We start from the raw sequence: 26,306 nt of genomic DNA, 5'->3' as shown, positions 1-26,306 counted from the left end.
TCTAACATGTGTCTGGATAAAAGACTTTCTTACCAACCGGCTCCAGACTGTGAGACTCGGCCCCCACCACTCCTCCATTCACACACTAAACGCCGGTACCCCGCAAGGCTGTGTGCTGAGCCCCCTTCTGTACTGTCTCTACACCCACGACTGCAGTCCGGCCCACAACAACAACCTCATCGTCAAGTTTGCTGATGACACTACAGTGGTCGGACTCATCTCAAAGGGAGACGAGGCAGCTTACAGAGAGGAGGTCCTGAAGTTGACAGCATAGTGTTCAAAGAACAATCTGGCTCTGAACACCAGAAAAACCAAGGAGATCATTGTCGACTTCAGGAGGCATAGCACCGACCTAGCCCCCCTCTACATCAACGGCGAGTGTGTGGAGAGGGTCCATACCTTCCGGTTTCTTGGCGTCCTTATCTCCGCTGACATCTCCTGGACAGACAACATCACAGCAGTCATCAAGAAGGCTCAGCAGTGGTTACACTTCCTGAGGCTCCTCAGAAAGCACAACCTGGACTCCAAACTGCTACTGACCTTCTACTGCTCGTCCATCGAGAGCCTGCTGATGTACTGTATCACAATATGGTACGGCAGCTGCACCATTGCAGACAGGGAGAGGCTTCAGCGAGTAGTAAAGGCAGCACAGAAGATCATCGGCTGCTTTCTTCCCTCCTTGATGGACATTTACATCTCCCGCTGCCTCAGCAGAGCAAAAAACATCATTAAGGACAGCTCCCACCCTGGCTCTGATCTGTTTGACCTGCTGCCCTCAGGAAGGCGCTACAGGTGCATCACAGCAAGGACAAACAGACTCAAGAACAGTTTTTTCCCAAAAGCCATAACCATTCTAAACTCACACATGCACTGACTACACAGTCTAACCCCCAACCCTTGGACTTCCTTCTATCCGTCAACTGTGCAATATCCAATATCTAAATGGTACTGATAATAACTCTGTAATATCTGTATACTGTACAATATCATTACTCTCAGGGTCCAACATCCACTACTCACTGCACATGATCATCATTATTGTGCAATATTTAAATAATGTGCAATAACCCAATAGGGCAATAGTTGTTTATTCTTTCCAGTATTTAAGTAATGTGCAATAACTCGATTTAGTTATTATTCTTTCCATTTGTATATAGCGTCACAGAACTTTTTTTTTGCAACTTTTTGCACCATTTGTTTATTTGTTTATTTACTTGTGGTGTTCTACATATATGTCTGCACCGAAGGAGCTGCTTTTAATCTCATTGTACATGTGTATAGTGACAATAAAAGGCATTCTATTCTATTACTTTCGTTAAAGCTAAAGCAGGAGAGCAATCCCAGGCAAAGGCAGTAATAACAGGCCTCTTCCACACAGCCTCTGACTGGCAGCTGCAGGCTGACTTGGGAAAGCAGCTAAAGTTCCTGCAACAAATCGTATCATCACCACTCCGGCCAGACATGATCATTACCTCTGAGGCCTCAAAACAGCTGATCATGCTGGAACTGACAGTGCCCTGGGAAGAGTGTATCGAGGAAGCTAACGAGAGGAAACGTGCCAAGTACCAGGAGATGAAGGAGTGCAGGGACAGAGGCTGGAGGGTACTCTGTACTCTATGAGCCCACAGAAGTTGGCTGCAGAGGATTTGCAGGACGCTCACTCTCCAGAGTCCTCACACGGCTAGACATAACAGGAGTGGCCAAAAAGAGGGCCATTAAATTCGCAAGTGAAGCCGAAAAGAAAGCCTCAAGGTGGCTTTGGATAAAGAGGGCTGATCCGTGGATCATTACTAGGATGCAAGTTGGGGATTGATCAACCCCGGCTGGGCCACCTGAGCAAGGGAATATGATGTTGCGAGACCCGAAACGCCCGATGACCTCAGGATACATCACTGATGATGGGTCCCAGTGCATCCAGGTGATGTTTCTTGTTTAGACTGTTTGTGTAGGGGCCATTGACCAGAGCTACCTGTATCAGAGACATCATCCAGCCAGTTCTTACCATGTTCCTCTGTGAAATGTTGGATATGTTCATCCAGTAATACAAGCCAACCCAAATTCTTCCTATTCAACTCAATATGCTTTACAGGTTGCTCGTCAACTCCTGTGGCCAACACGGTCAGTGGACCTCTCACACCCAGCCATCGGTAATGAACCTTAAACAGTTGTGATTCTAGGACATTCATCCCTGTATGACCATTTTCAAAGTAGAATTTAGTATAGGGAGCTTCCACCCTTAGTATGTTGTAACAAGTAACACTCTAAGTACCAAATACACCACACTGTATTATCTTGTGTTTGTGATAACAGTGTTAACACAGTCAGACAATACTCCTACTTGAGCCTCAGTTCTGTCATGCGATTTGTACAAGATATTGTTTTTCACGTTCACTTAATACATAAGAAACAGTGGAACACTCAGAAATAACAAAAACAAAATGATAAGATTTACATTACAGAAATAATAGTAAAACTATTTCTGTGCTAGGAATGTCACCAAGCATACCAAGTAGAGTTATACTCTCCTGTAGTCACGCTATAAACTAAACCGTCTTTCTGTATTTCATTTGCTTGATCTATGGCCTACTGTCACGTGGTAGCTGGTGTCCCCACTGTGCTCTTTTTTCCTAAATGTGTTTTTTCTCATCACTTTTATGTGGCCTGGTGATTTGGATTTTGGCACTGACTGAAATGTTTTCTACAAGTGACTTGAGAACAAGATTTTTTACTAACACTGACTTCAGACCCCCATAATTGGAAGTTTCATGTGGCTCTTCAAGATTATTTGTGAATTTTGCTGCTGTAAGCACAATGTTTTGGTCTTTTTTGGCTGAGAGATAAACTGTTTATGACTGCTGCTTGGGAGATCAATGTACTTGACAAAATGTGTGCTAATAATCTAGTAAGTCTTAGTGCTGTGTTTGAGAGCCAGACCTCAGCCTCTATAGACCTTTCAGTAGTGAGTTAATATTTTATATATACAACATTAAATATATAAAACAACATAATATATATTATAGTTTATATAACATAAATATGAAAAAATGTATACGTAGAAGAATAGGAATAACTGGGAAAGATTTTCTGCCTCCAGGTCTCACTACACATCTAAACAATATTTATTTAGAACTAGACATTAAGCCCGTTATAATAACGGGCGGTAGAACAGTAATGCATAAACATTAGTGTTTTGCAAGAAGCCTAAAGTAAAATAATAATAAAAATAAAATAGAAACGTATATGACAATACAGTAAGTATAATTAATATTACATTTATCCTCTCCCCTGTGGCTGTTGATTGATGTGTTATGTCTGTTTGAAGATCTCCTACACTGCCTCTCTTTATTTTAGCTTGCTGTGGCATCTCTCCAGCAAGTTCTGTGCAGTTCCCCAGCAAGTATTTTAATCTGTGCCAGCGTGCAGCTGATTATTGTATGTGTGGCTTCTCCCCAGCAACGCATTTTATGTGCGCAAAAATAAATCTACTTTTAAAAATCATCCTATTGTAATATCCTGAAAATTCGTATATTTAGGAAAACCCCTTCAACGACTGACACTTTACCGGGCCAAGCTTCTTAATCGCAAATCTGACATCCTCAGAGTGAACACTTGCACAACAACAAACACTAATCCCACCTCTTTGGAGAACCTGGTCTCCGTGTCTCAGTACCTGATTGGACTTTTCGTGCCTTATGTTTTAGGTGTTACCTTATTTACTCAAATCCGACTGGATCGGCCGCGCAATATTTTACAGGTCCCGCCCTCTCTGTCTTGTGTGACGCGTCAGGCGGCCTTTGAAGCATCTGCTAGAGGCCGATGACTCTGCCACTCATTCCGCCCTTCCCTGTACTTTCTCCTTGTCCGTAATATGCGTTTAATTTTCTCCCCAGGAACTGATGTAATTTGTGGCGTGCAGCTGATAATTGTGGCTGTGGCGTCTCTCCAACAAGTACTGTGCAGTTCCCCAGCAAGTATTTTAATCTGTGCTGGCGTGCAGCTGATTATTATATGTGTGGCATCTCCCCAACAATGGATTTTATGCACGAGGCCGCGAGTACCCAATCAGCACTCTCCCCAGCAATGATGTCCTTTATTAAAAAGTGCCCCGCACATGCGCACTTCACCAGAAGACACACACACACGGACACATGGACACACACAGGGATTTTATTATAGAGGATAGTTTAGTAAGCCTCAAAAACACAATGCAGCCAGAAAAAATTATGTCTCTTTTACAAAAGCATTTTTAGCTATTTTACAAATGGCCATGCTAGGCAAGCAATATAACCTTGTGGCTAAATGCATTGGACTTTAAATCCTTAACAATTCAGGCTCACTGAATAACCCTTAGCAAGCCACATTGCCAGGCAGTGACAATATTTGTGCTATAGTTTTCAATTGAAAAGTGCCTCTGGATAGTTTTCACCATAGAAAGGCTGTTTACTAAAATTATGTACCTTGCATGTACATTTGTACCTTTATACTATGTGGATGAAAAGTAGTTTGATTGATGTATGTGATGTCTGTCTTCTTAAATATTTCCTAAAGCTCCAAGGTTTTTAATGAAGCCGAATTTTGCAATTATTGATTTGTTTTTTATATCAACATTTTTTTTCAGCGCAGCCACACATTTCAAACATACAGTAAATATTTAGTGAACATGTACTAACTATATACAAGGATCTGCTACTCAAGGCAAAATTCTAATAACACTGAATAAACAATTACAAGTGTATCTCATTAGCATAGCTTGGCATTTGCATGAGATTATTAAAACATTTAAGAACTTAGAGAAACATTTTAAAGTACCAAATTTGTTTTGACTTTGGTTGTAAAACTCTATCAGACCATTGGCATACATGTACGTAGCTGATGTGAACTTGGGTATTACCATAATCTTGAAAATTAACGTGCAAATATACTTATATGTATATTTTTCTTGTACAGTGACACACTGATAGCAACACATGCAAAATTGTAATAATCCCCTTTACTGAAGAGTAGGCTAGCATCACAAATTGGACTGGAGATTGGAAAAGAACATTATACGAGATGGTACAGTATTATGCTTGTTCTAGAATTTAATGAATCCATATAGTGATGAAATATAGCTGGAGTTTAATGCTTTTAGGTAAATATCCAGACATATTGAGAACATCCAAAATAAATAAGGTAAAATAATGGAAAAAACTCAAATTTGTCAAGTGGCATAGTGGTTATCCTTAGCACTGCTGCCTCAAGGATCCAGAATCCCGTGTTGAAATTCAATGACCAATTGTTGTCTGTCTAGAGATGGCATACTCAATCATTGTTTGCACAAGTTTTCCTTAGACTTCCAAAACGTGTGTGTGAGGTTAACTGTAAATTTTAAATTGGATGGATAGGTGAAAGTGAGTGTAAGATGAACTTGCACTAGATGCTAACAAAAAGGGCTCCAGGCCTCTATGACCCTGTACTGCATTAAGTGGACCTGAGAATGTTGTGTAAATATAACATTAATGGAAACTGTTATAGTGAAGTAAATTGTGAACAGAACTAAAAAATGAACACAATTACAAACAAGATAGGATTCATTTTTGCTTAAATGTTTACTTTTTCTTTTTTTAAACACTAAATTAAAAATATATAGAAATGCCACCATACCTTAACTTCTTGGCTGAAGGCAGCCATAAGAAGTTAATATTTCTTGAAATAAATTTGGAAATGCATAATAATTAGTGATGATGGGCTGTTTTAAGGCGGCTTACTTGTGCTTATTCAGATTTCTTTTTATATTCTCATGTCATGCATTAAGACTACATTTCATTGTGCTTAAATGTCTCCAGCCTTTACTTATTTGCTCTTTTGTTCCTTTACTATTGTTTTTTCAGAATAAGCCTTTCACTCATATTCAGTCAATTTTAGCAAGATGCCTTATTTTGACTCTCATTCCTGGGTTACAAGATGTGAACACATATCATATTAATAGATAATTACTATAAAAATGGCCTTAATCAAGGAGTAATTCTTTGAGAAGTGTAAATTCAATGTCTGTTGTTTATATGTATCCATTTTCTTCAAACCAATTTCAATCCTTAACAGCTCCAGAATCAGCAACTGACTGATGTAAGCTTCTGAAGTCAGTTCCCTGCTGCTGCTGTAAATGGTACATGTTCCATAAAGAGCACAATCACATGTTTTAGCTCAAAGTTAACAATTCACAAAGGGTTGAGGGCAATATCTCACCATATTGTCAACACCTATTAGTAGTGTTTGGATATTAGCAGAAGAAACTATTATTATTTTTAACAGGTGGCAAATAGCAGAAGGTTTTTGGTAAAATATCAACAGGGACATGCCATGCTAAACACTAGTAAATTCCCTAACCATGTCAGACAGGTTTCACAAAACACAAAAAAGTAGAGAACAAAAGAAAGCTTTATAGTTGTGGAGCAATATTACTTTAAGAGATAAAAGTTAGCTATAGCATTTGCATAGCTTGCTCAATCTCCAAATCCAGATGAATCAGCTTTTTATCTGCAGGGCACTTTGGCTGGCTATCTATAATGAAAATACAAGTATAATACTTGTATCAAGCCTGTGATGATAAGTCTTCTAACAAATGAAGGCTTTGTAGACCTGCTGCACTTATCTGTTCTAAACCAATTTATTACATTTGGTTTGATACTTTTTGCTATAAACTGTACCAGCTACAGTTTACACAAGCCAACATGATGTGTCTGACTGTTGTAAGATTGTTATTGACAAAAGGCCAAGGAAACACAAGTATATTAGCTGTTGCTGGTTGTTTCAAAAGTCATATTAAATTCTATACCAAATGATCACTACAAGTTTAAAAAAAGAGAGGAAAACATACAATAAATGTATATTCTCCTTTTGATGTTGTGCCAAACGTACATTTGTGCTGATGAAATATACGAATACATTTATTCAATTCTCTAACTCACTTTTTAATATACCACAGTTGGAAATAATCCAGAACAATTTGAGATAATTAAACTAAAAGCCACGGAATCAAATCATTTGGGTTTTTTTGTGTTTTTTTTTAAAACGACATATACCAAGTGAAACAAACAAGACCTATAACTCTGGAATGCCATCCTTTCACACAACCTGAAATTCCTTTTTGAATAGCATTCTTATAATCTAATAAAAGGAACATTTCAACTAAATAATTGTGCTAATTCAGGCTTGGCCAATATTCTTCAAGCTATGCTTTGATTTGGCAGTTGTCAGAAGAATGGAAGGTGGTTGTCGAGGTTTGCAGAATAGAAAAACCTATACACGAATCTTAGACTACTCTTGACTAATTTAATCAGACATGGATGGGAATCACCTATTGATTAAGGGTTAATTCATGACTTGATACAGCTATCAGCAGCAGGCAGAAGTTGTTGTGCTTTACGGGCTTTGCTTTCACCACTCCTTGGAGGGGCTTGGAGAGGCTGGGATGAAATTATATCACTGCTTTCACCTGTCAAATCAGGTATTTTCAAACCAGTCTTTAACACAAAAGTACATTGAAACAGTATATTGAAAAAAGTTGCAAGCCAAATTTAGTTTTGCTTTTTTCATATTAACTGGTTATAATAAGAACATGCTGTGAAAATGTTTACATATATAAACTGAGATGCAAGGCAGTTTTGAATAAAACTGAAAAGACACTAACCGAAACTCTAACTTGGCAGACTGAGTGAGTCTTTCGAATAGTGTGCATTCTATTATATGGGATAAGGTTTCCCTGCAACTTTACTGGAAACTAATTTTTTTGTGTAAACCATAAAAATCATCAGCATTATATGTATTTCATTCATCAATTTATTATCTCTGCTGCTGCAATCCTGCTGTAGGGCCAACAAAATAATCACTACAAGATTCATTAGCACTGCAGTGACTTCTGTATTAGATATGGACAGCAATTATACTGAAAAGATCATTATTTCTCATATCTTTGCATTAAGCCTAAAAAAAGTTTCGTACGTTTACAGAGATTTGACCCAGTTCCACAAATTCTGCAAGATGTGCCTTGTACTTGGTACTTGAGTTCTAGATGTGCAGTTAATTCCCTTTTCCCCATTAATGATACTGTTTCAAGAAATAAAAGACTTTTAAAATTTGTTTAAGGCAATGAAACACAAGTAGTATTGCTTTCTATTGTTGAATGTGAAATCCACATGGGGAAAACAATCCCAAATTGGCTGGTATTTCTTCCCAAGCCCTCCTCCATATATTTTCAGATTTTTCTGTCTCCTCATTATTCCCTGTTCAGTGTTTCATTATTTGTGTTTTCCCTTTGATATTTAACTCTTTTTAAACTGGACAGAAGTACCAGCTCTCCTTTACCAATTACTCTGAGCACCCTCTTTTCAACTATAACTTATTTTAGAAAATGTTAGCACCTTCTTTCTACTTATTTTTTACTTTGCAAAACTCACAGTGTAATGAACAGTCCCTGTAATATAGGCGAACAAAGAAACACTGAAGGTGGTAAAGAGGGGACTCAAAAGACTGACTTAGAATAGGAAATGCAATATACACAAAAATTAAAGAATAATGATAAGGAACTCTAGAAAGAGATCTAACTAGATACAAATATGTTGGTTTGATTAAGTTTCAAAAACTTTTGACAGACACAATGAATTCAATCACTTTTTTGCAGAGACAAAGCCTATTTAAAAGCAATTAGTAGGTTCAAACAATTAAACTTTTGTTTGAAAATGTAAAGAAGTAGTTACAAAATATATTAAAGTGGCCATTCTTGATTATTCTGTCCCATGCATTTTTAAGGTAACTGCCCATCAGCTAGGATAAGTCTTACTAGTTCTGCCTGCCCAGAAAACTAATGGGACTATATCCCTGCAGAACAAACAAGGAAATGGCACAGAAGAGCTTCAGACTGATTGCTCTAAGCCAAAAATAATGGTGTTACACAAAGAGCAGTGTATACAGAAAATAAAAAATACCACAGCTCTTTAGAATTTGTAAATCAGTCTAACAGAGAGGTGGGAAATGCCGATTAACATGTTAGAAAACATGCAGACTCATTCTGATAAACCTTGTATGCTTGCAAAAATTGAAGCCAAAAAAATTATGAAAACAATCAAGAAGAATCTGTTACACTGGCCTAAACTGTGAATGAAAATGTACTCCTTTTTTGTGGCTTTAATAGATTTTAAATGCCAATGTATACTATCAAACAGTTTTATCTCAACCCCCGCCAAAATGATGTAAGGATTTTTAATTATAACGGTAAAGAATCTAGGAGCTCCACAAGGGGATTCTGTGTGATAACTGGAGCACCTTTAAATTATTGAATCACTTATTACTATTCTTTTTAATCTTCTTTTTATTTGTTTACCTTTTAAAGTCATATAATTAATGGTAATCAGTTAACACATTACAAATTAATTTTATTATGACTGTGTTGTTTCTTACACTATGGCAAAAATCTAATTTCCCATATAGAGCAGATAAAGTTAATCTGAACTTGAGATGTTCAAACTGAAGCAATATAAAGAGAGTATCTCTTTGAGATGAGTTTCTGTAAGGTACAATTAGCAAAACATCATATTTTTTTTTGAATTTATAGTAACATTCTCCTTATGGGGAACTGGACAATTGCAACAGCACACCTAGCATTTGTTATGGTATGAGTCACGTCCCATTCTGGTGTCTTCTTTTTTCTTAGTTAATGAGGGATTGAGTAACTGGCGTCATTAAACTCCAGTGAAGACTCAGTACAGTTGCAACCAAATAGTAAAGACCTAAACCTAATAACTGTACATTTTATACAAATGGTTAACAAATAAAATGTATTTTGAATGACTTTTGTTACTCACAATATAACATGGCTCACAGAAGGCCTTCTTCTCCACAGCATAGAAAGGCTGACCACGAAGTTTACGGCTGCAGGTCATACAGGTAAAACAGTCCACATGGAAAACTTGGTCCATTGCAGTACACCCAGTGCCTTCACCAACCACATTCTCACCACAGCGAGAACAACGGCCTGTATCAAATAAATCAAAACAAATACAATCAACCAACATCACTTGTCTTTCTGTGAGGATTTTTTTTTATCATTAATGAGCCTACAGGTAACTAAAAAGTTCTCCAGTGTCAATGGTGACCATACCTAGATACATTAAAATAGGTATGACACTATGAAGTTGATATTACATCTCTGTGTACATGATAAAACACTTTTTACAGGCCCATTTCACATAGTATAGAGGAAAATACTACAAAAATGAATGAATATTTTACTAAATATCGCCCAATACATTTCTTCAAATAGCTTACTTTGCAGACTGTTACAACTTTTCAGAGATTGCAACAAAGATTTTAGTATACATTCAATAAAGTTTACAATAATAAATAAAAAACTCAGCAGCGAGTCTAGATTTTGATATGAACTGTGCCACTCCCTATTAAGATGCATTCTGGTTAATAATTTCACAGTAAAAGTGAGAAAATACGTATGTGCATGTGTGTGCGGTGGTAGGGTGTTAACTGCTATTCAATCATTATGTCAATCTTGGTATTTGAGAAAAAGCAATATAAGTGCTTTCATAACATGTGCCAGCAAGACTATTCAGAGAAAAAAAATACTTGTTTAATAAAAGAATATGAAGAAATTTGAAAAAAGAGACATCTGGCAGGAAATTCATCTCCCAACAGCCTAATTAAAATGAAAATTGAACTGGTGGGAAATCACCGATTTCAATAAAGATCACATACCCATGTGGCTGTCTTTTATTTCAGGAGGGAAAAAGAAGCCTTCCTTGTGTTTCTAAAAATACTTTAATACTTTTGTGTAGACATTTGGGATGTTGTCTGATGATGCCTGAGCTTTTTGTAGGAAAAAGGGGAATTAGGAAGTGACAAAAGAGCTGTCCACATCCCTGCTCGATAAAACAGAAAAACAAGACTTCTCACTCTGTCGGTATTCAAGTGAGCTGGCTCCTTCACATGAAGGCTGAGAGCAGCCACAATGATATTAATTAGGAGGATGCATCTGTCGTTCCCATTTCTGCTGTTTGTTTTCTTTTATCATACAGAGTTGAGATTTCTGAAAGACAGTTCAGGGAAAGGCAGGACAGCCCAGCTTGTATGATTTGAACAGGGAAAAAATAAAATAAAAATAAAAAACAAAAAAAACTCAAATGCTTAGCAACACTTGGCAATGTGTGGTTGAAAGGGTGGAACAAATGTACTTGGAGCGAATGACACACATGGCAAGAAGGATGAGATGAGAAAAACAGATCATCCTTATTTACTTATAAAAACAGTGCATTGCAAAACTATTCAGGCCATTTTAAAAATTTTCAAATGTTGCTGAATTTCAAATGTATGTATACATCTTGTTCTTGTCCATATATTTCTAGAAAATTCATGTGCTCAGGAATAAAAATTAACAAACTGAATAAGTTATTTGAGATTAGACATCAAAGTAAAAAATGACATCTGCTGCTTATAAAGTCCACAAATTAGTATTTCACAGAGTCATCTTCTGTTGTACTAATTCTTTAGGGTTGGTATCTACTAGCTTGGCACAGTGGTTAGGGGTGAGTTTTTGCCCATTTGTCTTGACAGATTTGCTTCAGCTCATCCAATGTTTTTATGACAAAAAATTGTGGACTGACATTTTGCACTTGAGAAACTGATTCTCCAAGAGGTTCAGGCAAGGACATTAACTAGGGCATCAAAGCCATTCAGTTACAGTGTTGCCTTGGCTTTGCTAAAAGATTAATCTTTCCACCACTTTAGGATGTTCTTCCATTGCCTGAAAGAAATCTTATACTATTTTGAAGTACTCTGGTCCATCCACTATTCCTTCATTTCAATACTGCTGATGATGAGAAGAAGCATCTCTCCAGCATCATACTGTTCCACAATACCTAGGGCTTAAGAAGAGTTGTATTTATGCCACACACTGTGCTTTGAATTCTGCCAATAGATGCCAAACTCATCCTACCACAAGACCATATCCAAAAAACATTGCTGGCTCGCTATTACACTTTCTGCCACTAGTTTTGAGTATTGAATATTGGGTTTCGGTCCTACCCCAGCGACTGAATGCAGACTTTTCATGTTCTCTTCATATATGAGTAAGTTTGTCCTCAGAGCTTCCTCCCAGATCTTCAACCATGCATGTCAGACTAATTAGAGATTTAACCTGGACCACTGCAAGTACACTTAAGTCTACATCCACACTACTACATTTTAATTTAAAAACAGCGTTTTTAAGCAAAACTAATCTCTGTCCACTCTTTAATTTTCATATTATTTGTGAAAGTATTTTCAACCATACTAAAATGATCAAAAATGTATATGAAGTAATCATCTGCTTGCACTAGGCATGTACAAAGCATAAATGTCTTAAATCAGGAAAATACTGTGCAATTTTGGCCCAATTTGCACTCACCAACTGATTTTCTGAGTTGGCTCAAATTTCAGGTTCGCTAGCTGTTGTTTCATATGCAGTATGAAACAGGCTGCAATGCCCGATTGCCTGTTCTGATTGGGCTGTCACATGACCAGAAAAAATTCTGTCGTGTCAGAAATTTCAGTTGGCTGAAGAAAGCTGTCTAATATGCTGCCATGAGACAAATTTCTGCATCATTTTGCAGAAATTCGTTGCGCTGTGACTGCAGTGAGTGTGTATCTTACATGTATAGTCTTAGCACCCACATCGTGATATGTCATTCAGAGTGAACATCCTTGTGCAGGTTGAGCACATTTATGACAGGCCATGGAAAACAACTCTTCTATGCCTTTTATGTTGGAATACATTTTTCCCCACGAAGGATGACCAATCAGAAAATGAGACTTTGTAATTAGCATGATCTGAACAAGGAAGAGCCACTTAATAAGGACAGACCACCCAAAGCGTGATGTCAACACTGAAATACTGTGCTGGCATTATCAAAAGTCTCTAGCTGTGGATAGCTTTATCAGAAATATTTGTCTTTTTCAGTTGAAAATGAGGGGGAAATGTGGACAAAAGGTAAAAAAGAGACAATTATCAGAGTTTTTAAACAAAAACATAGGGTGGATGGGGCCTAAGTGAGAGTACTTGTTTCTGAATGTTTCATGTGATGGAGTAGGCTTGTTTCTTACTTGCACAGAGAGTTATTGGATTGGCTTTAGTCCCAATCCCTCCTAAACCTTTAGAGGCAAGGTTTCTTCCTGGTCAATCTCTCCCATTAGGGTCAGTGTTTTTAAGAGCTAATGGTTTAGTAACTCATGCACATCTACTCCACTTTCAGTCATGGAACTTTATTTTTTTATAGTGACAGTTGGCTTCTAAGTGATATACCTCACACCTCTCCTACTTGTTCAGATTCTGACTTTTCTTAAATTTTCATGTTCACTTTTTAACTTCAGATTCTACACATGACTGACTGTAAACAGACTGGAGTTTTTAATCCAGAAAATGGGACAGTGCCTTAAAAACAGACTGGAGTTTTTAACCCAGAAAATGGGACAGTGCCTTCAGGGGTGCACAGGTAAAGGACAATATGAAGGTATGTGTATCATTGTCTGGGCAGCTTTTATCACAAATCACAACTATCAGAGCACAGAGGTCTGTACAGTGGTAAAAGTGAGGCATTTTCATTTGACCTTAAGATATTTGCCAACTAAAAAATAAAAAATTTGTCTTTTAAAATTTTTCTTCTTAAGCAAGTGAGTTTGCAGTGAAAATACAGACTGGAACATGATGAACAAGTAGACATTTTAATCTAGTAAAAAATTAAGCACTTTTAAGGATCTGAATAATTTAAAAAGATAATACATTTCACAAAAAAAGTTGTTTTAATAAATGTCCCATTATACACAGTAAGTTTGTGAGCAGGTTAAATTTTGGTCACATTGTCACAGTATAATTTTGAAAAGCACAGCTTCTCAGTGGAAAGGAATATGATACACATTAAGAAAGTTACAGAGTTAAACAGAATATAAAGTGTTACACTGTTATAACTTTGCGTATAGTCAAACGTGTGCCTGATTTGAACAGCTTAGAAATACCTACTGTAAGAAAACAAAAGCCAAAGTAGTCTGACATGGGTTTTCAAAGGCAGAGAAAGGGTGCTTGGATCAGGGCAGGCAAGCTGAGTGGAATTTAACTTTTTTTTTAATTGACTTCCAGATATCTTTAATTAAGTTTAAGATGTTTTACACTTCATTCAAGATATCTTCAGTTCAATTAACTTCACTACCAATTTAATTAATGATATCTTAAAATAATGAGTTTGAAGATATCTAAAAATATTTATATACATACATGCTTCAACAAAGATTACCAGTCTACAACTCATTTCAAGATATTAGCAATTCATCAAGCTTCAGCATAATATTTAGATATTATACTGTAAATGTATGATTTGAACCAAGTCAAGAAATGTTGAAATATGTTAAGTTCAACTTAGCAGGGGACTGCATTTAAAAGTGGACCTAGGCCTTCTTGGACAAGGTGGCAAAATATAGTAAGTCTCAAACTTAAGGCCTGCAGGCCAGGTCCAGCCCTTAGAGATTTTTAATGCAGTCCACTTCAGGAGTATTGAAAACATGTTACATATGTTCCACAATAACCATTAGTTTTCTCAAAAAATGCATTAAAGGTGCATTTCATATATAGATTCTGTCTGAATTTAATTTACATTTATACATGGCTTTAAAATGTGTCTCCAGTGTCCGCTTGCATTTATTTGTGTAGCACAGTGCACCACATCTGCTAACCTATAATTAGAATGAAAACTTCCTACTTATAAAGAACTAACAAGAAAACAATGAAAATGAGATGACATGTCACACTGCCATAAAGAACCTTAGTGTTTTACCATGTCACCAAAGATGTGACAGTCTCATGAGGTAATGTAGGTTTAGCAAAAAGTTATCACCTGTATCTGGATGGCAACTCTTCACCTAACATTATGCACTGACCAGGGCACCCTTTACAGGTTGTCTTCCAATTCCCAAAGTGTAATGTATTAGGCTTCACATAGACACTTTTAAGCTGAAAATCCTACTTTGTTTTCTTTAGGTGGAAGTTTGTAGTTTTACTTTTATTTTAGTACTGAGTCAATTTTAGAAAGTGTGTCCTTAACATCTCTTGCATCCTTATTTCGACATTGGTACGATGCAGATTTTGGATACTAGGGTTGCCACAAAAAATTATTTTGTAAACTGATTTTGTTTAAATAATTCAAGTAGGCATATGAATGTGTACTGTATTTGAACATTTACTGAATAATTTTATGTCTAGAATTTGAAAACATCAGGATATGAAAAATCAAGTAAAATAACTCCAACAAGAAGACAACAATGCAGTCAGCAGTAAAATAAGTAAAAAAAAAAAAAAAAAAAAAGTAAAAAAAAAAATATTTTTTATTAATAGTAACTAATTAACATACTTAATGTCAGCAGTCAACAAGGAACATGAGTAAATTTAGATTTTGGGTTCTTTAAAACCAGTGTTACAATGGATCCACTAGAAGACTCATTTTGCATGCATTTTTAAAAAGTTCATCTTAAATTGAGGAGATGGGTAACTCATATCTCTTAACTATCAAAATTACGTTTTTTATTTTTTGTTAATGATATACGGACTTGATAAAATACAGGGTTGCAATTCTACTTTACTATATTTACAACTTATAACCTTATGCTTTGTTCTAAAATAGCAATTTTTATTTATGTGTTTAATTTTTTTGCAAAAACAATGATGAGAACAGCTGACTATACATACTGTATGTAAATCTGTTAGTTTGTTTAAAATTCTTGATGGTTGTCTGGCATTTTTCACTTTTTGAAAAGCATCCTACTAGGTATCATAATTGGTAGGTTACCACATAAGTGTGCATTAATAACCATCAAAACCCTGTGCACACATTTTTCTGATAAAAAATGAATAAGTGAGGGTAAACCTTCGCACTGCAGAACACTTTATAGATGAAACTCACTTAAATGTGCATATTGCTTTCCCAGGGCACTCCTTTTTGACAAGACGGCGAGACAGAATGTGAAAAAAGCCCAGGACCATTTTACTTAAGATTTTTTATAACTTTTTAAATGTCAAAACCAGGATTATGCTGAGCTGTTTAGACTACGCATTTGACATTCCAAACTGTAGTAGAAACTGTGTTTCTTTTCAAAAAAGCCAACTCCCCAGTAGGTGGAGGGCCGCATGCTGCTATTGCCACACGCCGTTTTTCAGTTTGGATCAACAGTGTCAACCTCGCTGAAATAAAAAATACATCTTCTCTTATTCAGCCTGATCATTTATTGAATGCAATTTACTTACAATGCGATGAATGGAGAAAATATCTAAAAATAACTCTATAAAGCTGACCTATATTTATACAGGAAGTTATTGCTGCTCAATTCTGACACACTGTGATAAGCAGTTTTCTTTCGGATCAACGAGATGACAGTTAAAGCAGTTGCAAGTTGCTGGCCCTCGCATAAATATTTGGCAAAGGATGAAAATGCAACTCTGCTGAAAATAAAGCTAGCAAGTGCACTGAACAGACTAGACTAAGCATTAAAACTCATTTTACTTAAGTGCACTCATAAGTTATAATTGGAACAACTTTTAAGTGCATTTAGCAGACAGATTATCTGTTCTGTTTGAAGAAATACTGTGGCTCTAAGTTTTTTCCCCAACACTAGTTGCAAACATGAATTTCTCAAGTTAACCAGCTACACAGTACTAGAAAAACTATAGTCAAACAGTTAAGTGTAAGTGGGTTATGTACAGTACTGTTGGCTTGCTCTGTGCTATACTTCCTGCGTGCTTTCAATATAAGTGTTTATTCATTGAGGTAATGCTGTTTTGATACACCATTTTGTTTTTTACACAATGAACATCTATTTTCTTAGATTTTCGATTAAAATTCTCCCGCAAAAATAAGAATTTTGCCTGATATTTGGGGGAACCTGGTGGATATGGTGCAGCTCCCAGCATTAGCAGCCTTCTTAAGAACAGTACAGTGTGTAATAGCATGCCAACATGCAATGTAGGGGAAGTGCAGGGATAATTAGTCAATGAAGAAAATTAAATTAGATCAAAATTTTTGTCATTTAGTTGATTACATTGAATAATCATGGCTGTCCTGTTGGATACAAACATATCTTTTTGTTTCTTCCTTTATTGTGTAAGCAAAAAAGACTGACATTATGAGCAGTTTAAGAAAGATTGCCTATGTGCCTGTTATGAATCCTCATAATATGAGGGATCAAAATCCACAAAGCTGGATTTGTTTAATTGCTGAAGTAGTCTGCATACACTTTATAACTGTAGCATATTTTACATATTTAATACATGTACATCATGCCTGATTTACATTATTGTTATTAATATTCTGTCTTGGCATTAGTGTGGATATTTTATGAAATTAATGAAAATTATACAAAACTCTGATCATACAACATAACAATTGGGTGTTCCTTTTAATTAAACATATTATTTTTTACTTATTAAAACTGGCATAGTTTGTAAAATGGAAGCACCATAAATCAAGCCAAATTATTTGATAGTTATATTGATGTATAATTTGCATTTATACATTTTTATACATAAAAACATACTTGGTTCTAAAATATTACATCAAATTAACATTTATCTAATATCTGTAGTAAATAGGTAGTTTTCTTTGGGTCATTTATTAAAAATGTGTGGGGAGTAGAATTTGGAGCCATTTACAGCTTTGCCTAGGGCAGCAAAACTGCTAGCGCTGGCCCAGGTGCTGGCATTGTTTTTTCACTCAGTGCTGATTTTGATCCTGAGGGCGCTGATAAAACATGCTACAATGTCCAAGAAAATAAAATCTGATGGAGAGATGGCAATTTCAGCGGAGATGTGAGGGATAGTAAGGTGGGAGAGATCAAAACTGGGAGAAAAAAAAAATAGTGCAAAAAATAGAATTCTTCTGGATAATTCAGAATTCTATCATATAACATATTACCAAGATAATTATTTGGTTGCCTTTCGACTGTGCACACTTTTTCAGTCATATGGTTTTACAAATCAGGACATAACTAATCTCATTAAGTTTTACAAGTACATAAAAGTTTAAAACAGCATTACATAAAAATTTACATCAGGTTTAAAAGAATACATAACAATTTTTCTTTCTCATTATTTATTTAAGGAAAGTGAAACTGCTGAAGCCTGGAGTGAAAAAGTAAGTGTAAGAGCCAGTGTTAGAAAGTTAATGTTAAATTCACTTAAGTGTGAATATCAGCTTCTCATAGGTATTTAGACTTTGGCATAGTCTTTTACCCAGTTAGTTAACACAAAATAGAACTTTCTTTGCTATATTTGTAAAAGTGTATGACTAAGAGAAATGAAACAAGATTAAGTATTAAACAGAACTTTCTTTAAACAAGAACCTTTCCCTTTCTTAAAATAATTTTTTTCTCTTTTTTTGTGAATTATTTTGCTTTGAAATTTTACTAAAACCTTTAAAACGAAGATATTTAGCTTAGTGGAATTATCTGAACATTTGTCACACTATTGCCAGAACTGTCCTATGAAGCAAACTAAAAGCTGCAAAACTTTGGTAATAAGCTTCTGTTCCAAGACCGCTGCTTCCCCCAGGAAAGCAAACTCAGTCAGTGTCAGGTGCCCCTTCAATGTAATAGGAACCACAGCATAGAAAGAAGTGTGTACATTGCAACATTTAAACATGTCATAAATGTAGGATGGATGGTCCTTAGGTGTGCGGGAACTGTTAACATTTGAATTTGATGATTGCATATAGTGCAGAACTGACTCCTATGTACTATTCTTTCCTCTGCATGTCCTGGAGTACAAAAGAAACACCACCATGCACCAAAATGTGAAGACTGGGCAAGATCGGAAAAAAAAAAGAAAAAAAAACAAAACACGGTCACTGATTACAACTGCAAGAAGGTATGCGAAAGAATATGAATAATATGAATAATACTGTATGAATAATGTTGCATCAGTGCCACAATGTTTTCCGAAATGTACTATACAGGTCATAAAATGAATTATTCCAAATATCATACACTGTATATACTTATGTCTCTGTTTTTTTTTGTCAGTGCAGCTTTGACATCATGCACTATAAGGTGCATAATAATTCATCGTGAGCAGGAACACTCAATAAAACTAAATAAAAAAATTCAAGTGACAATGAGATACCAAGAAGGCAGATTCACTAGCGTTTGTGTGTCAACTTTTATCCCCCCAGATAAGAGAATTTCCAGTTCCATTGTCTCATAACACTACTCACATCCACAGTTATTCCCAGCTTCAAATAAAAATTAACAGCATCAGATCTGGGGTGGGGGTTGGGGGGTGGCAGGGGGGTTGTATTGTGATTGTGACTGAGAGAATAAAAGTGAAGGGAAAAAAAAAACAACGCTAACTTTTACAAGTACTATAAATTTACACCGGCAGTTACAGACGCAAATCAAATGTATGTTTTTATTGTATAATATAAACAATAAGAGCAGCTCACTACTAAATTTGAGAGGTAGCCACTATCGAACCGGCAACCTCTTAATTACAGTCAGCAGTTCTTACCGCTGCACCACGGAAGCTGTTGTATTATACTTGTACCTTTGTGAAAGTGTTTATTTGACATTTGGACTTCAGTCTTCACACATTACAGTTCATGTCTACATTTTGTCATTTATTACTAAAACATGAAAAATGTTTGTTTTAACGATGTGTTTACATAGATTGTTGTAGACAAAGAACACACATGAAATGTATGTATTCCAAATGACGATATATTACTTACCTTCTACAACTCTGGCCAATTCACTCCAAGATAAGGTTCTCAGTGCTCATTGTACGTTTGTGAATTGAGCTGCAGCGGTGGGTGGGGGGATGGAATAATGGGCTGGTTGCTGCTTGTGTTGAGGACACATTTACAAGACAAAAGACACTGATGGAGAGGTGCAAAAGGGATTTAAGGTGGGCTGGGATTACAAGTTTTTTCGTAGGCTTTGGTAATTCTAGTGTTAATTGGGAATAAGGAAATGTAGCACCTCCATCCAATTTAAGCACAACTTCTGACCCTTTCAACACACATCTTTATACTATGCTAGGATTTTCTGTTTGAGGAGGGTGACTTGTGATGTGTAAGTATATTTTAATTACTGTTTTCTATCCGTTGGCATTGATCGAGCACCAATGAGAAAATTATTAGAGGACCAAAACACACAATACATTAATAGTAGAAAGTAGTAGGTCAATTTCTCCTCTACCATGTAAATGCAATGAATTTGGTGTTTTTGTGAATCCTAGTTGGACAAATAAAAATAAGCAACACTACATGTGAATGCTTGTCCATTTCATGGGTGCTATGGAAATGGCAGGATGCTTCTGTTTCAATTTTGTGGAAGGCAAAGTCATTTTTTATAATTTTGATTTTCACAACACTTATCTGCATAACGTGCATTCCAGTGAAGACAGCTTGCAGTATATTAGTTGAATCTTTGCAGCTTAATGTTAGCTTTGGTAAGAAAACTGATGAAGAAAATTCAAGACAATTGCCAAAAATAACATTTTTTGTAAAGTAGTATCTGATTAAGCCAAAAGGCTTCAGGAACAATGTCCTATAGACAGTAAACACCAAAGTATTTTTTCTTCTTAGGAGCTACAATTAAAGGTAAAAAAAAATAGCATTATTTACAGTCACAAAACATACAGCACTGTTCTAAGCACAGTGACCGAGGAGTGGTACCTGAAGTTGTTTGACAGGTACAGGATCTGAAAACATTGCAAACATTAATTTACCAACTCCTCTTAATACAAGACAATTATAGATGAAAATCTGAGGCCATTTTCCCAATAGCCAAAATTTATCTTACACATAATCACACAGCAGTTAATCTACAACTAAATATAAGAGAATTAAAGAAATCAAAATTTTTAAAAAGCCAGGACCAAGTCCCTGACATTTTGTGGCAATTCACGTCTAACTTCAGTCTTCTTAAAGGAGACGGAAATAAATATTAAAGTCTAACATATATAAAAAGGATGTCTTGGATAGGTATTTCTTTCAAATTATGACAACAAAACTACAGTAGGATTACTGATTCATAATACAACTCCTTTTGTTTAATCCTCAATATGTGCAGTCTCAAGCTTATACTTGTGGTAACTGTTCCTTGAACACTGCTTTAGGTCAGCCATCTTCAACTGCAACTTCATTATCATAAATATGTTTAACATTTTGTCACACGTGTGCTTTGGAGGAAGTCAAGGGGTTCAAATCTTGGTACTGACATGCCAGACCGATGGTTGGTACGGAGTATTAATGCCTCTTTTTCTCTCCTCACAGACCCTCTGAGGAGAAAACCACTTAAGTAACTCACTTGCACCTGTTTCTGACCTCATTCCCGCTTTCCTGCTATAAAGTTAATCAATTAACTCAATCAGTCAGTCAAGTTATATGGTACTCATATCAGTCCTTGTAGACTATTCAACCTCTCATTTTTTATACAATATAAGGGGTGGATCCCCAACTCTTTTTTGGCTTGTTTTGTGCTTATTACAACTTCTATATTAACAAAATCATTTTATTATAAAATGGTTCCATATTCATGATACTATTCTTTTTCCCTTTTCAGAGAACTAAAGCTTTTCACAAACAGATTACTTGTATATTGACAACAATTAGCCACCCTCAGTCAAATCTTGCCATTGTGATACCTTTGCCATTACTTAATGTACTCCACTTATCCTGGAACTTAGAATATTAAGAATTATTAATTCAACCCAAAATCATTAATTGAATCAGTTATTGTTAGGGGATGAATATTTTAGTTAAGTTTATCTCCAGACAAATTGCTAAAAACAAACATATTTCCGAAGATAACAGCCAGAACTCTTTGTGAAACACTTAAATGATAGATTTGGTAATATTTCAAGTAATTTTTTTTTCTACAATAATCTATATATATATATTTCAGCATGTCTGTCTGTTGGTTGGTTGGTTGGTACGTTTACATCAGTGTTTTGATTGGCTGAACGAAGCACTGGGAAGCGAGTGACCAATCGGATTAAAAGAAAAGCTGAAGGAAGTCACTCGACTGAAGAAGACGAAAATTCAAAAAGAAATAAGATTTTGGATATTTCAAGTGCTCAAACTACACCTCAAGAATTGCCAAAAACGAAGAAACCAAAAAGAATTTTTGCTGAAGAACAAAAACTGTGGAATAAACAGCGACGTGCAGTACGACAAGGTAGTCGTGCCCGTCAAGGACGGGCTGCAGGCGACTTTTATCAGTGTTGCAGGGTAAAAGTCATTAAGTGCAAAATGTTTTTTGTTATTTGTGTTCAAATCTCGCAGCAGAGACAAAATGAACGCCAACGAGTTGCAGCTGAAGCAACCGCACGGAAGAACAAACACAACTGGTTCATGAAATTGAGCGTCTGCGATTGCAACAAAAATGTTCTACTGCCACTGAAATTGAAGTTGCTGAAAGACGTGAACATGAACGGCAACGACAACAAGAACGTTGGTCAAACGCAACTCAAGTTGAAATTGTTGAGAGAAGAGAACAAGAACGTTTAAGACAACGAGAGAATTGTTTAAATGCAACTGAACGTGAAATTGTAACTTGAAAGATGCAAATTCAAGTCGTCAACAAGATCGCATTCCAACTCGAGAAAGTCGAGCAAATGCGTCTGAAATTCAAGTTCAACTTCGAAGAAACACTGTATGTTGCCTTATCTCGAGCAACTTCAAGAAAGAAGATCAAGCTCTTAGTTTGAAAAGATTGCCACAAGGATCAAGATGGTCTTTACATCAATAATGTAGTGTACCCAGGGATATCCACTTAAATACCTGAATAATCATAGTTTACGTATTCGTTAAGTATGCATTGATTGTGTTAATGATTCATAATTTTATTTTGATAAAGATAAGTCATTCATTTTATGGCATGTAACACTTTCATACATGACTTAAACTAGAAACAACTTTCATTATGTTTATTATTGCCTTGGAACTAAGATCCATACAGCTCAGGTGGTAGAGTGCACACTACCCTTGGTCGGTGGTTCGATCCCGGATGCCGGAACAAAGTTAGGAACTAATACCACCTACTGTCCGCCTGTGTTCGAATCCTGATTCGTCGTGTGGCACAAATAACAAAAATCATTTTATTACTAAATTTAATCATGGTACAAATAATTTTGCACTTAATGACTTTTACCCTGCAACACTGATAAAAGTCGCCTGCAGCCCGTCCTTGACGGGCACGACTACCTTGTTTGTAATATAATACAGGAAATTGTATTATAAAGTAAGCATTATTTAATAATTTAAAAATGTTATTCTCAGTAGATGGTAGCAGCAAGCCCGCACTTATTCAGCTGCATTCCGTCATTTAGTTTTCTGCTTGAAAAAAGTTGTAGTGATTTGCTGCATTCATTTTCTATTGGAAATAATGAGTTAAAACACTGATGCATCTTTTACTTGGGCATGTACATTTTGAGGTTTGAATAAAGTGTTACTTACTTTATGAAGGATCCAAGGCACACTAACCTCAAACTTTACTGGCAGGCTTCAGCCTACACAGGCCCAAAAAAGGGTTTCATTTCAAAAGTTCAAAATAAATTGAAATGTCCCAAAATATATTAAAAACTATAAAAACCTTTGGCTTGAGAAACAAGTCCACAAAGAATCTTTACAAAAAAGAATTTCATATGAAAAATAAACAAACCAGAACAAACAAATCTCTCACAAGTAAAAAAATCTAAAGGATAATGGTGGACTTTTAGCTATGAAATCAGGTGGCTGACACTCTTGCGGTTCCACCCACAAAACACAAGGAACAAAGGAGAATACATAATTCATAGATAGCAAATAAATAAACCAACATATTAATAATAACAAAAATACAAATAAAATAAAAAGTACAAAAACAATGCTTTACAATAAACACAGAAAACGAAAATAAACATAAGCCAGGGAACACGCATTGAAAAAGAATTTTACATTCTGTGGTTTTCCTGTGATGGACTGGACACTCTGTTTAGTGATGGATCCTGCCTTGTACCAATGCTTCTGTGTAAAGCCCCAACGCTCATTCTGAACTGGATTAAGCAGGTTTTAGAATACTGGCTTGCAGTACCTGTTTCAGACATTCAGGATACAGTGTCTGACGATCACCACCGCTGACTGATCAATGTACCATGAAGTATTAAGTTACGGTAATAGCATTTAAAGAAGAATTTGCTGTAATGTACTTCCTACACAGTATTCACGGAGAAATGTTCTATTCATTTAAATCTAACAAAAAGACAATGCTTTCTTTTTTTAAAGAGACTAGGGGGCTTTGCCCTGCTCGCTTCGCTCGGCAACTCCCCTGCCTGTGCTACGCGATGGCCTCTTTGCGGTTCTGTCGCTCACGTATGGGGATGCAGTTGTACAATTTAAACAGATTTTTATTTTCATGGGGATTGTTAAATATGCATAACAGAACTATTTTACATTACATCGAGGAATTAACCATAGTTAAAAAGGAGTAAAATATAATAATTTGAAAGTAAATTATGTTTCATGTTGTGTTATTCATTGATAATGCGATTTTGTTCTGTTTCGGTTTGAAATTAACACGCATAGAGAATAATACTTAATACTTTTTGAACTTACACTTTTACTGTAAAACTTCAGTAAAAACAATTTTGAATCTGTGTTTGGACTGTCATCATCATGACAACGCAATATATAACTGCCCGTGTTTGAATTTCGTTTCTCTCTATTAAATAAAATGACTTTTTTGAATGTTTGGCTCTAAGATTTATTAATTGTCTTTGCAAAAGCTATTCTAACGGGAAACTGTTAACGTTTTAATATGAATGGCGTATCAAGATCTCCTTTGTTGTCTAAAGTTATCCCCTGAAGATGAACTACATTACCTTTCTTCTATACATCCTTCTTTCTACAGTAATTTGTGCAGTGTTAACAGTTGTAGTTATTCTTTAGGATATTGTAAGTTGATGTTTTCATCTTCTGTATGATCACCACCAACTGTTTCAGCATAGTCTATTGATAAGCATTTAACCAATTTGCTGTGTAATCGATAGACATATTTGCCGTTAACTCATTTGCCCGTGTACTAATTTTTTCTGTTGATAACCCTTTGTGATGAAATTCTTCAATAAGATTTGGACATAATACGTCTTCTTTAATTGGGAACTTAAAGTGAGGAAAACATTAAAATTTATAAGAGCTGAGAGCAGAAAACGTGTCTGTCAAAAGCATTCACACAAATGAGAGGTGAGATTACCGTGTGCATGGTTGAATATGGTTGAGAGGAGGGCGTGTATTGAAAAAATCTCATGGCCAAGGTCTCAACTTGCAGGAATTGGAAAAATATTCCAAAAAGTCTCATCTTCCAAAAAGTCTTGTCGCAGGATTTTTTTTATTATAATAGAGAGACAATCCTGTTTTGAGGTTATTCTTCATGTTTGATAAACTTTATATACAGTGCATCCGGAAAGTATTCACAGCGCATCACTTTTTCCACATTTTGTTATGTTACAGCCTTATTCCAAAATAGATTAAATTCATTTTTTTCCTCAGAATTCTACACACAACACCCCATAATGACAACGTGAAAAAAGTTTACTTGAGATTTTTGCAAATTTATTAAAAATAAAAAATTGAGAGAGCACATGTACATAAGTATTTACAGCCTTTGCCATGAAGCTCAAAATTGAGCTCAGGTGCATCCTTGTTTCTCCTGATCATCCTTGAAATGTTTCTGCAGCTTAATTGGAGTCCACCTGTGGTAAATTCAGTTGATTGGACAGGATTTGGAAAGGCACACACCTGTCTATATAAGTTCCCACAGTTGACAGTTCATGTCAGAGCACAAACCAAGCATGAAGTCAAAGGAATTGTCTGTAGACCTCCGAGACAGGATTGTCTCGAGGCACAACTCTGGGGAAGGTTACAGAAAAATTTTTGCTGCTTTGAAGGTCCCAATGAGCACAGTGGCCTCCATCATCCCTAAGTGGAAGAAGTTCGAAACCACCAGGACTCTTCCTAGAGCTGGCCGGCCATCTAAACTGAGCGATCGGGGGAGAAGGGCCTTAGTCAGGGAGGTGACCAAGAACCCGATGGTCACTCTGTCAGAGCTCCAGAGGTCTTCTGTGGAGAGAGGAGAACCTTCCAAAAGGACAACCATCTCTGCAGCAATCCACCAATCAGGCCTGTATGATGGAGTGGCCAGACGGAAGCCACTCCATAGTAAAAGGCACATGGCTGCCCGCCTGGAGTTTGCCAAAAGGCACCTGAAGGACTCTC

General features: G+C 36.1%; 1 protein-coding gene across 2 annotated transcripts in view; it reads right to left on the bottom strand.

Moving 5' to 3' along the window:
* lpp (LIM domain containing preferred translocation partner in lipoma) overlaps positions 1-26,306 on the bottom strand; it is a 538,541-nt gene that overhangs the window by 83,744 nt on the left and 428,491 nt on the right. For both annotated transcript variants that reach the window (XM_051922238.1, XM_051922237.1), the window contains one exon: positions 9,840-10,009. In XM_051922238.1, coding sequence (XP_051778198.1) covers positions 9,840-10,009 — 170 coding nt within the window. The remainder of the gene's footprint in view (positions 1-9,839; positions 10,010-26,306) is intronic.

This window comes from Erpetoichthys calabaricus, chromosome 2 (genome assembly GCF_900747795.2).
Source record: "Erpetoichthys calabaricus chromosome 2, fErpCal1.3, whole genome shotgun sequence".
Lineage (NCBI taxonomy): Eukaryota > Metazoa > Chordata > Cladistia > Polypteriformes > Polypteridae > Erpetoichthys > Erpetoichthys calabaricus.
This window is presented reverse-complemented; position numbering and strand designations above follow the sequence as displayed.